Source organism: Mya arenaria, chromosome 14 (assembly GCF_026914265.1).
Source record: "Mya arenaria isolate MELC-2E11 chromosome 14, ASM2691426v1".
NCBI lineage: Eukaryota > Metazoa > Mollusca > Bivalvia > Myida > Myidae > Mya > Mya arenaria.
Genome location: NC_069135.1, coordinates 18821720 through 18835324, shown reverse-complemented (window position 1 = coordinate 18835324; position 13605 = coordinate 18821720). Strand labels below are relative to the sequence as shown.

General features: G+C 37.0%; 1 protein-coding gene across 5 annotated transcripts in view; it reads right to left on the bottom strand.

Moving 5' to 3' along the window:
* LOC128216949 (sarcolemmal membrane-associated protein-like) overlaps nt 1–13605 on the bottom strand; it is a 51110-nt gene that overhangs the window by 13522 nt on the left and 23983 nt on the right. For 4 of the 5 annotated variants that reach the window (XM_052923706.1, XM_052923703.1, XM_052923704.1 and 1 more), the window contains exons 10-17: nt 10785–10929; nt 9949–10071; nt 8468–8530; nt 7796–7858; nt 6381–6446; nt 5006–5068; nt 772–921; nt 442–504 (exon numbers count right to left, since the gene is read on the bottom strand). In XM_052923706.1, the coding sequence (XP_052779666.1) occupies nt 442–504; nt 772–921; nt 5006–5068; nt 6381–6446; nt 7796–7858; nt 8468–8530; nt 9949–10071; nt 10785–10929 (736 nt within the window). The remainder of the gene's footprint in view (nt 1–441; nt 505–771; nt 922–5005; nt 5069–6380; nt 6447–7795; nt 7859–8467; nt 8531–9948; nt 10072–10784; nt 10930–13605) is intronic. The other variant, XM_052923705.1, reaches the window with a different exon arrangement.

The window sequence follows — 13605 nt, the reverse complement described above, 5'->3', positions numbered from 1 at the left end:
CCACATGTTTATGGTTACAAAACAATCACATGTTTTATGGTTACAAAACAACCAAGTCCAGGTGTTTCATGGTTACAAAACAACCTTATATCTCATGGTTACAAAACAACCACATGTTTCATGGTTTAAAAAAAAAAGTTAAATATCATTATGTCCACATGCAAGGTTATAATAGGAACAAAATAAGACATAAATAACCTGTTGACATCTCTAGCATATTTTGATATTGTTGTTTACCTAATTCAGGTGTTGTTGCCTATGGTCTTAAGATGCATTGTTGTTCCAACAAACACTCTATTTCTAGAGCAAACGATTAGCAGTGCTGTTAAGGCCCAGTGAACAACTACATGGCAACAGCTGGATAATACAATTAACAGTGAGTTTTAAAGAAAACCAAATTGTTTACTAGAAGAAGCAATTACCTAATACTTTTTTTCTTACCTTTGGTCTTTGCCAGATCTATTTCTGTTTTGTACAATACCTCCCTGGCATCTTGAAGAAGCTCTGTAAATCAGGGAGCAAACATGAACATTTAACAAATCAAATGTATTATTTCATATACAAGTAATTTAACAATACCCATCATTATAAATATCAAGATCATGACTTGAATATGTTCTTAGTTTGTGCTAACAAACACGTGAAAGAATACAAAATAGTGTATAAAATAGTGAATAATATTACAAGTCTTTCAATATCAAGTTTAAAACATGAAACCTAGAGCAAAAAAATCAATGACTTGAAAAGTATTTGATCGAAATATTGACTGACTTTCGAGTTCGGAGTCCTCAAGGCTAGGTTTGTAGCGGAGTGTGCCGGAGTCGATGGTGTCAAGGGAGGAAGATACGAGGGTGGTGTCTAGTCTCTCGGGCTGAGAGATATTGTTGACCACCATCTGGCCCTCCAGATCAAAAATCTGACCTGTAATCCATTCAATATTCATACTGAATGGTTTCATTTGTATTTAAACCTATGAGTATTGTTCCTTATTCTTCAATAGACACTGTCAGAAAAAATCAATACAAGCCTGCATGGCATCTCAAAAAAAAAGAGTAAAATGCTACAAGTAAAAATGTCACATGGTCACATGGCTGCATGCATAACCATTGGTGCATTCATACTTCGGAGATTATAAAAAAGGAATACAAGTACATGGGCACTCATACTGTGTCAGTAAATGTCAAGTACCTGGGGACCTATGTCTGGAAACTTCTCTATGCTCTATATGTACCAGTCCTGCAGCACCTGGGGACCCCATGGCTGGGAACTTATCTATTATCAATATGTACTAGTCCTGCAGCACCTGGGTACCCCATGGCTGGAAACTTCTCTATTATCAGTATGTACCAGTCCTGCAGCACCTGGGTACCCCATGGCTGGAAACTTCTCTATTATCAGTATGTACCAGTCCTGCAGCACCTGGGTACCCCATGGCTGGGAACTTCTCTATTATCAGTATGTACCAGTCCTGCAGCACCTGGGTACCCCATGGCTGGAAACTTCTCTATTATCAGTATGTACCAGTCCTGCAGCACCTGTGGACCCCATGGCTGGGAACTTCTCTATTATCAGTATGTACCAGTCCTGCAACACCTTGGTACCCCATGGCTGGAAACTTCTCTATTATCAGTATGTACCAGTCCTGCAGCACCTGGGTACCCCATGGCTGGAAATTTCTCTATTATCAGTATGTACCAGTCCTGCAGCACCTGGGAACCCCATGGCTGGGAACTCTATTATCAGTATGTACCAGTCCTGCAGCACCTGTGGACCCCATGGCTGGGAACTTCTCTATTATCAGTATGTACCAGTCCTGCAGCACCTGGGTACCCCATGGCTGGGAACTTCTCTATTATCAGTATGTACCAGTCCTGCAGCACCTGTGGACCCCATGGCTGGGAACTTCTCTATTATCAGTATGTACCAGTCCTGCAGCACCTGGGGATCCCATGGCTGGGAACTTCTCTATTATCAGTATGTACCAGTCCTGCAGCACCTGGGTACCCCATGGCAGGGAACTTCTCTATTATCAGTATGTACCAGTCCTGCAGCACCTGGGTACCCCATGGCTGGGAACTTCTCTATTATCAGTATGTACCAGTCCTGCAGCACCTGGGAACCCCATGGCAGGGAACTTCTCTATTATCAGTATGTACCAGTCCTGCAGCACCTGGGTACCCCATGGCAGGGAACTTCTCTATTATCAGTATGTACCAGTCCTGCAGCACCTGTGTACCCCATGGCTGGGAACTTCTCTATTATCAGTATGTACCAGTCCTGCAGCACCTGGGAACCCCATGGCTGGGAACTTCTCTATTATCAGTATGTACCAGTCCTGCAGCACCTGGGTACCCCATGGCTGGGAACTTCTCTATTATCAGTATGTACCAGTCCTGCAGCACCTGGGTACCCCATGGCTGGGAACTTCTCTATTATCAGTATGTACCAGTCCTGCAGCACCTGGGAACCCCATGGCAGGGAACTTCTCTATTATCAATATGTACCAGTTCTGCAAACCACTACCATCAGTGCATTCCTTCTCTATACTGCCGTGATTTCAGAATTCCTTTTCAAGAAATTAAGGTAAATTAAACTATTTAAACTGTGAATATCTAACTTTTGATCATTTTTGTTTACCATTCAAATGAATTCCTAACATTTACAACATTTCCGCGCATACAAGTTAATTAAGTATCAAAAAAATAACACTGACAATCAAGGAATATCCCTTTCTCGCAGAAAACAATACTGTTTAATTCAAATATGAGGAAGAATTCACTGTCCTGCATTTTCAGTTACATCTCAAATAATTGGATTTAGTTGTAGTTCGCGTTTTTTCTATGCTTCCAGTGTTGTAATCATTAGAAAGAAACATTGATGGAATTTTATATGTGTATAATAATATTTTTTAAAAATACAGGAACTAGTTATTTTTTTATAAAATTTGGTCAGTTTTGTTTGACATTTGATGAACATTTTTACCGTGGATTCAGAAAACTGATATTGCCTCCTTCAGCACTTTGGACTTTTGGTCGCTTAAGACGATTTATCTTTATAGAAATGTATATAACCCAACCTCCATTTGCCAAATAAGCATTTGGAAGAGTTGAAAACATATAAATCCCGATTTAATCTGAAGAAAACATGACGTAACATTTTGTGTCAAATATGTTACGTTTCGAATCGCTTGGTTTTTTGACAACAACAGACATGTATAATTCACTTTAGTGACCTGTTTTTAATTTTACCGAGGTCAGGTGTTCATTTGATGAAAACAATAGTTCCCATAAATACGTACAAAACGTGTATTGATCGACCGAAATATTTCGTCTAAAGTCGTGTCTCAAATGTTACGTCACAAATTATTCAGATTTTGTTCATGTACACAGCCCTTTGTGTATTTCGACAAACTTTAACTGTGTGGCACATAGCTAATACCGCGACAGAAAAGTAGCACCGAACGCGCGCATTGATACTGTGTAGTATATCCAAGATGGCGGAACAAGCAAAGCATGGGTAAGTGTTGTCGTGGAAGTTACGTCCTAACAGATTCGAGGTGGGCTTATTTCATTCAGTTTCATGACATTAATTGATGCAGCTTGTATATTTCGCCTGTACGGGTGCACAAACTAATGATTTGTCTCAATTGTCTTGAGGTTTAAAACATTCGATTTTACGCGCGTTCAGTTCAAATGTGTTGTAAAGATTGATCCAAAGCTGGTATTTTGGTGTCTTATGTTACATCTACGGTGTCTTATGTTACGTCTACGAAGTCATTGTGTTTAAATCGGTACACGCTGTATTTTAAGCAGTCATAATTCGCAATTTTGCATATAAACTGAGTAAATTTTAACCAGATAATTGGGAATTTCTTAAAAAATGCCTGTTGTCACACAGCTCTTATTACACGAATACGTAACAGCGACACCATTCATTACCGATTTTGACATTTGGGTAAAAGAGTCCCAAGTTACATCCAAATAATTTTGAAAAGCATTTTAAGTCTCTAGTGCTAGTAAGAAAGAATGTATAAACATGTTATGTACCTGTGTTACGCAATAATCAAGAGACATATACGAGAAATAAGCCTCAAATAGCTCATATTACTGCCACAAAAGTATATAACTTTACTCTTTGATGTGTGCCTTTGTGTCCAGTTACATCTGGATGTAAAGTCCTAAAACCGATTGTATGCTTCAAAACTCGCCATGGTTTGCTTTGTTTTTCTGCATAAAAAACAACTATTTATGTGACAAAGCATTACAAATTATAATAAAGCAAATGTTTACAACAAGAAAGGGTTCCATTTATAGTGGAATGTCATCGTTACATCACCAATTTTTTAAATAAATTGAAGGCTCATTACTTTTTTTTGTGTGAAGTGCTTTATTTAAATCTTCTAAGGTATTTTAGAAGTGACAAAAACAAATGCAGTAGCATGTAAAAGAACTCACTAAACTATTGATATTTTTTTTTTATGTGGACACCAAGCAATTTGTGATGTAACATAACAAGCTGGACAGTGAATTCTTCCTCATATAATACAGTAAGTCATAAATATTCCTAAATTGCTCTCTAAAGCTATATTTGATATGAGGCAAAGTAATTTTTATGTAACATTTTTCTTGACTTACAAGAAAAGACAAGCGTGTTTTCTCCGGTGTTGCCCACCACATAAGACCACACTCTCGCGCAACATCGTGCCAACGAGAATGACTTAATATAAGTGTATCATCACTTTCCTCACAATGGTTGTAAAATATATAATGTTTAAACTAAGGAATGACACAAATACATACTACACAAGGAGAAGCCAATGCAGCGGGTTGTGAGGACTTCATAGCGCAAAAAACACAAACTAGTTGAAGTCTGCATGATGAGAGATGTGTTATTACATTCATGGTCTTTTTTACTTCTCACTTAGTACAGCAAGTAAAAATGTTTTCACTTAATTCATATTTTAAGTCCATTAAGATGAGCACTGATCTGAAGATAATTGACTTACTTTTGAGATTGGCTATCAGATCACTACTGTTGGTATGCTGTTTTGAACTCTCTGTTATTTGAGCTGCAAATACATGTATGTATGGTATGACTTTAATGTGATGACTTATAATAAGTCTACTACATCATTTAAAGCTTCAATCAGAACACCTCCAACTATGATTGTGCATTAGTAAAAGAAGTTGGCAAAAATTAATAATTATGATATTAATAAATTGTAGTATTTTAACATGTAAGTTGTACTACTAAGCCAAAATGGATTCCCAATGATGTGTTATATTGCATAAATAATTAAGATTCCTCAGTGTTAAGTCCTAATATCTAACTGCTAAATTGAAAAATCATACGGGGTCTACTTCCAGCATAGTTAAATGTAAGAATTCTGACATTGTTAACCGTCCATTTACATTTGCCTCTATTTTCGATAGGGAAATGGCCGAGGTGCTCCGATTGTTAAAGCTTAAATTTCATAAAACGCAAGTGAAAACAATTCATACTCAAAAACAAGGTGATTGTTTCAATAATATGGCCAAAGCGCAAACACAATCAGGTATTAATGGATCAGAATTTGACAATGACATGCTTGATCTAACATTTTTCTACCATTTTAACAAACCATTCTACTTAACAACTAGAAATGTGTTAATATCTTCTATTCCAGTTGCTAATTTCTTTTTCATTATCGAACATTAAGGGAATGTCTAACACAAAATGTCAATAGAATATCATTATCGATAATAATGACCTTTATACAAGTATATATCTAACCCCCTTCCTGTGACATTTAGTAATTTTATAAAAAGTTGACCTACATGGAAGACAGACTACTATGATGAGATAGGAAGGGAACCTCTCACTAATAAAAACTGGGTATGGTACTTGAACATGTGCAATTTAGTGACCTGCTTGCCAAGGATCGGTTTCAAAATGAGCATCAAGACATTTAAAATACTGCAGCCTGTCTGAATAACAAATACAGGGCCTTACACTTTCTCACCAGCCTACATGAGCAATTCAATAAAGAACTTGGACATTGAAATAAAATAGTACCAAATAAATATTGTTAGTTGGATATATAAATGTTTCTTACATAAAAAGTTAAACATAAAAGAAAATGCATGTCAGGTTTGATATCAGATTAATATAAATAGCAATCCACACTTGAAACACAACAATAAATGAATCATGTCTTAGCATTCACGTCATGCAAACAAATAAACTTTTTCTACATTGTAAAGCCTTTTGAAAAAAAAACGTTGTTCTTATTAATTTAAAAAATATCAAACAAAAGGATTAGCCTATTGCACAAGATCACAAAATCCTACAGTTTGATAAATGTGTCCTGAATATAGTTGGAACTGGTTGATGAAACTTACATTTTAAGTCATCCATTGTGTTTTCCAACATTTGGTTCATATGTAAGTCCGACAGCTTTAACTTATCTGTGCAAACAAAACAACATAATAATAGCATAAAATAAGCAATGATCTGGTCAACAGAAACAACAATAACAAGCAACACACACAACAGCATATATGATGAAAGAATTATAAAGTGTCTGTAAAAATAAGGTTGCTTAAAATTAAGACTTTAAAAACACCCTAATAATATACAAAGTACCACGGGCGGACCCAGGATTTGCATTTAGAGGGGGTGTAACTTCAGGGTTAGGGGCATAACCTTGCATCCCTACCACAGAAGTGAATTTGATTTAAAGTGTTGTCAGGGGGGTTCTTTGATAATCCCCAAAGAATTTTTTTAACAATTTCTAGTCAGAAATGGTGTTATTTTGGGTGTATTTAATTACTTTGTATTTTAAGTACATTTAGACGACTTTATGGGGGGGGGGCCCTCCCGCTTCCCCCTGGATCCGCTAGTGTGTATGTCTAAACAAATAAACCTTGTAAAAGGTGAAATGCCCTTGAAACTGAAGTATACAGCGCATTTCCCATTACTGTAGAACCAAGCATATACTACAGAACCAAGGTTTTAATGAATTTCTGCTTTATTGCAAATATCTTTTCAATCAAATCTCAAGCCAGCTCTTCACCTAAGCTACCTACTTACCAAGTTTTATCACTATCCATCAATTCTAACTAAATTTATTAGAGGGAAACCATTTTTCTATTTTAAGTTACAGTGACCTTGACCCCGCCCCGAAAAAGAAATCCCATGATAGCTCTTCACATAAGTGACCTACACAACAAGTTTCATCACTATCTATCCATCCATTCTAACTAATGTTATTGCATATTTTTAGTAACCTTGACCTTAACGACCCCCCAAGAAATCCAAAGTTACTTCTTCACATAAGCTACCTTCGAACCAAGTTTCATCAATAGGCATCACTCTTAACTGATGTTATAGATCGGAAACCAATGTTTGATGCCCACACGCCCGTCTGACCATCGCCTGCCCAGTGATATCTTCATTCTAATAACCTGGTTTTAGTTCAAAACCTGTTAAATAACAATTGTTATCACAAAAAATCTTGGTTCTACAATATGTGTAATGCACAGTAACTCTGGTTACATTTTAAAATACAAAGGTAAGCCAGTTTCACACACACATAAAATCATGCAAAGGAGATAAGCGTTTATGATTCTTTATGTTTGTATATCAATTTTGACTGTGAATTTATGTTTATGCTACAAAAATTGGGGCTTTCATTTCATCTGAATAGTAAGCTACTTTTAATCTATAAGATTCTATGAGGCTATGAAAACAGACTTAATGACTACTATTTGAAACAACATCACCGCTATAGATCAACATGCAGGGGCTGAGTTACCTTCCAATGCAGCTATTTTGGCAGCGTACTGCAGTGAATCCAGCTTGGACTCCTCCAACTCTCCTGGAAGTCAAACAAACAATCAGATGACCTGACCAGCAACCAGTTGTCAAATAAACAATCAGATGACCTGACCAGCAACCAGTTGTCAAACAAACAATCAGATGACCTGACCAGCAACCAGTTGTCAAACAAACAATTAGATGACCTGACCAGCAACCAGTAGTCAAATAAACAATCACTTCAACAATTACAAAGTCATATTTTGTTAAGTCAAATTTTGTAAATGAATAAGTGACATGGTTGCACTACCAAAGGAATAAAGTGAAAAACTTCGCTAAACAGCCACAACTGTTGTATTGCAAACACCATTTATATTAAACTGGTAAACAAATTGATTGACAAATTTGCCAAATATGTTTACAGTCATGTGTACTTAAAGGTTTACTCATCTTTATGAAAACCAAAGTTTACAAAATGTAATGTAAACATGTGTATGCATTGGTTTGAAGGCATTTTTTCTCCTAAACTTTCTGTTTTACGAGTGTGCAAATGTTCTGAACTTTTAACCCAAAATCAAACCTTCCCCTTACAACATATCAAATAAAGGTGACAGGTACATCACTTAGCATTTTGACATCTCTCTCTCTCCAAAAACAAATCCCAACTCACTCTGTAGCTCAGCGACCTTCTCTGCACTTCCCTGCAGCTGTTTCTCAGAGTCCTCCAATTTCACTGAAACACAAATAATATCTGGACCTGTTCACAAGGGTGGACTAATGCTACAATGTTAAAAAATAATGCAGTTGACTATTTGTCCTGATGAGTTATTGATATTGTCCACAGTTGACCTCCATAAAACAAAAAAGGCACTGAAGGTTTGACAATATCACTGCCAACAATGACTTTCTTTCTTCTTTGAAAATACTAGGGATGCAAACGAATGGCAAAATTGATATTCGAATATTCGGTAATTCTTTCGATCGAATATTCGAATATTCGTTTACCGAAATCAATATTTTGGAAGATGTAGTAAACTACTATTATTATTCGCTTAAGTAATAGCCGGGGCAATTTGACCGTATTTGTCGTAGCGGCAGACCCCGATTTTATCCAAATATGCCTTTGAAATTCGCAATTTTCAGGAAGAAAAAAGAATACCTTATAAACAGACAAACAACACAATCAAATAATTTCAATTCCGCTGCCTTTATATGTGTAAACAATGTGAAATTAGCTGGAGTCCTAGTCAAATAGCGTTTTGCGCCAACAGAGGGTCTTTCCATAGGACAAGCAGCCTCGTTCTGAGATTGATCTTTAAATTGACTAATTGTAACTATGGAAAACCCAAACCAACTCGGGAACTAGTAAAATTATAAAACGAAAACATATCTGGATTTGACTCATTCAGTGTTCAACAATGGAGGAAATATATCATAAAACGCTATACTATACATTTACATTTTAAAGCGCGAACGTTGTATCGAAACATGGAATACAATTTAAAGCACATATATGTAACAACATTTAATACTGTAGCACATGTCATTCATATCATCACGGCGATTTGAGCTATGTTGCCCAGCTTAATTTGCAGCCAGGACAAAACATTGGTGTTTAAACGTTAAAGCCAATTCGTAGTCAGTTATTGTAAAAGTAAGGGGACTTTTTACAGTACCCGACGATATGTCCCTTAATGACATATGACACGTGTTTAGTGTATTGTCATCACATTTACACCTCTGGCATTAGGGGCCAGTCGTTGTAAAAACAAAACAAACAAACTTTCTTTATTGAGAATTAGTATCATTACTCTTTTTCCGAATATTCGAATACCGATTTTGACATTCGAATACCAAACGTTTGATCGAATATTCGAATATTCGAATATTCGTTTGCATCCCTAGAAAATACACATTCGAGGTAAAAGAAAAGTCATTGTTCACCAATACTAATTGCCTGTGGTTCTACATTGATATTCTCAGGTTTGTTTATATGTGAACGAAATGCTTAAAAAAATCTCTAATTAATTCAGAGTTAAAGTCTTTAACTACAATTCTTCTGCAGCCAGTGGTCAAACCTAAGCTATAACAATACATTGGTTCTTAAAATCCAATCCACTCACAATGTGGTTCCTCTAATGTGATACATACACTTGTACTCTTGTATCTGCAGCTGAGTGTCACGCAGTTTCCCCTCAATGTCCTCTGGAGTTGCGTCCTTCTCATCTTTGTCCACAGATTCCCCTGTGGTCGGGATTATCACAGACGACAACACTGTAGGAAAAATCATATGGTCAGTCATTTAATGCTCATACATTATTTTATTTCAATAAAAATTTACTTATTCATAGTAGTCAACTTTTGAACTAGGTTCCCTGATATCAGACAGTGTATACATATTACTAGGGCATCAAACCAGCAACCACCAACAATGGCCAAAATACATCAATTAAGCTATCGCTAAGAATTGTTTTTTTTGTTTCTCAACCAGGGCTGTATATCAGAAGTATCAAAATCAGCTGAAAGTCAGGCTAAAAGTCAAAGGGGCCCCTCCATGGTTCTAGGGCAAAGCCCTGGTGGGAGTAGAATCCTTGAGGGTGAAGACACTGAAGCTCCTTGCAGATGAGCCTTTTGCATGCTCTAGAATGCGTTCAAAATGTGTCTTAAATAGTGTTGTAACAGTTTCACTTAAGACTTCTTAATTGGTCACTGAGGTTGCTAATAGCCTACTTTTTAAGAGATATATGCAGGGGGTACCAACACTGAACAGACTAATTTTTTGCTGTTCAATTTGATTGTCTTTATCATTATACCTTTCAATGAGCGAACCTTCCTACGCTTTAAACATTTTCACCTCTGATTTTCATCAATCGCAAAAACTGTCCAAAATGAAATACATTTGACAGGAACGTCTTTCAGGTTACAACCTATGGAGCTTAGGCTATGAAAATATCATAACTAAGAAATAACAAGGAAATTTCACTAACCATCAATTTCAGAGCCAGATTCGAGAGATTTGAGGTTGTTTTTGATGTCATCCTCATTCTGGTCGTCGCTGACCACACTTAGCTTGGACTTCATCACCGAGAGCTGTTTGTTAGAGATGTCCTTGTCTGCCTCCAATGATTCAATCTAGTTACATACGAAGGAATGATTAATAAGTACTGTAATAATCTCTTAAAAGATGTATACTTACACACTGGGTGGCATAACAGGTATTTTTGGACAAAAGAAGAGGCCTTTTTTCATAGTGCAAAATATTACTACAATTATCTTATCATTCAATAACTAATTTTTGCCATTAAATGAAGTCAGTACTTTTTTAATTTATCAACATGACTGAAACAGGACAACCTAGTTTCATAAATATCCTTAAAAGAAAACATTTAAGAAAACAGATGATATGGAACTGGCACAACCAGGGCACAGTGGAGTGAACAATCGTAGCTTTACAACCCATGTGTGTATTGCCTTTGGCAAAATGTAGAACCATGTAGCATTTGTATAACTTGACCAATTTTTAATCTTATGGCCAAGGTTAAAGCTTTTTTATGTCAATGACAACACCAAGGCTGCCATAATCAAAATTGCAAAACAGACAAAACAAGAGGGCCAAATGGCCCTGAATCGCTCACCTGTCATATATTGCACATTGGTTTGATAAGAAATCTGGATGGTTCAAAGTAGTTAAGGCTTTTTACCCCAATGCCAAAGTTTGGACAATAAAGGTAGAGGTCCACTTAATGATGTATTATGCCAAATAGCTCTAGTCCTTGTGAATTCGGAGAAAAAATTTTTTTTATGCTTCTATTATATACAAATATTGAAAACCTAAGCCTATGAACACGGGGCATGGCCAATTTTGACCCCAGGGCTAAAGTTTGAACAATCTTAATAGTGGTCCAATAAACGATGCTTCATACCAAATATCTAAGGCCTTCGCCTTTTGGTTTCGGAGAAGAAGATTTTTTAAGTTTTCATCATATACATATATAAGGAAACCCATGACCCCACGGGTGGGGCCATTTTTTGACCCCAGGGCCAAAGATTGAACAATATTGGTACAAGTCAACTAGATGATATATCATGCCAAATATCTAAGCTCTTGTCACTACTTGATTTTACGTGTGTATCTATATATGTATATTTGTTATTAATTGTTGTATGTGGCCCATATTGAAAATTGGTATGTGTACTAAATATGTTATCCAGTTTAAATTAAGACGTTACTTGTCTTTGTGAGTTCGGAGAAGATTTTTTAAGTTTTCACTATAACACATATAGAGAAAACCCATCAGCCCAGGGGTGTGGCCAATTTTGACCCCAGGGCCATAATTTGAACAAATTTTGTAGAGGTCCACTAGACGATGAATCTTGCCAAATATCTAAGCTCTAAGCCACGTAAGTTCAGAGGAGATGATTTTTGAAGTTTTCACTATAAACATATAGAGAAAACCCATGACCCCCCAAGGGGGCGGGGCCAATTTTGACCCCAAGGCCATAATTTGAACAATCTTTATAGAGGTCCACTAGACAATGAATCATGCCAAATATCTAAGCTCTAGTCCAAGTAAGTTCAAAGGAGAAGATTTTTTGAAGTTTTCACTATAAACATATAGAGAAAACCCATGACCCCCCCGGGGCGGGGCCAATTTTGACCCCAAGGCCATAATTTGAACAATCTTTGTAAAGGTCCACTAGACGATGAATCATGCCAAATATCTAAGCTCTAGTCCAAGTAAGTTCAGAGGAGAAGATTTTTGAAGTTTTAACTATAAACATATAGAGAATACCCATGACCCCCCCCCCCCCCCCGGGCGGGGCCAATTTTGACCCCAGGGCCATAATTTGAACAAACTTTGTAGAGGTCCACTAGACGATCAATCATGCCAAATATCTAAGCTCTAGGCCAAGTAAGTTCAGAGGAGAAAATTTTTGAAGTTTTCACTATAAACATATAGAGAAAACCCATGACCCCCCGGGGCGGGACCAATTTTGACCCCCAAGGCCATAATTTGAACAATCTTTGTAAAGGTCCACTAGACGATGAATCATGCCAAATATCTATGCTCTAGTCCAAGTAAGTTAAGAGGAGAAGATTTTTGAAGTTTTAACTATAAACATATCAAGTATACCCATGACCCCCCCATGGCGGGGCAAATTTAGACCCCAAGGCCTTAATTTGAACAAACTTTGTATAGGTCCACTAGACGATGAATCATGACAAATATCTAAGCTCTAGGCCAAGTAAGTTCAGAGGAGAAGATTTTTTAAGTTTTCACTATAAACATATAGAGAAAACCCATGACCCCCCGGGGCGGGGCCAATTTTGACCCAAGGGCCATAATTTGAACAATCTTGGTAGAGGACCATTTGGTGATCCTACCTACCATATATCAACGGCCTAAGCCTTGTGGTTTGGGAGAAGAAGATTTTTAAAGCTTTTCCTTTTGGTTGCCATGGAAACCAGAGTTCTGCATGGAATTGAATTCTTTGAACAACTTTGATAGAAGACCACCCAAGGAACACCCCTATGAAGTTTTATTAATATTGGCCCAGCGGTTAAGGAGGAGATGTCTTTTAAGTAAATTGTTGACGGACGACGCACGCCGGACGCCGGACAAAAGGCGATCACAAAAGCTCACCTTGTCACAAAGTGACAGGTGAGCTAAAAATGTTACAGACGAGTTATGAACACGCTACAACAGAGCGCATTCCTGTGTCGCCCTTATACATATTGGTCGGGAAATAAAAAAGGAGGCTTAAAAAGCCACCCAGTTATTTTCTTGTCAAGCAATTGTACATGTG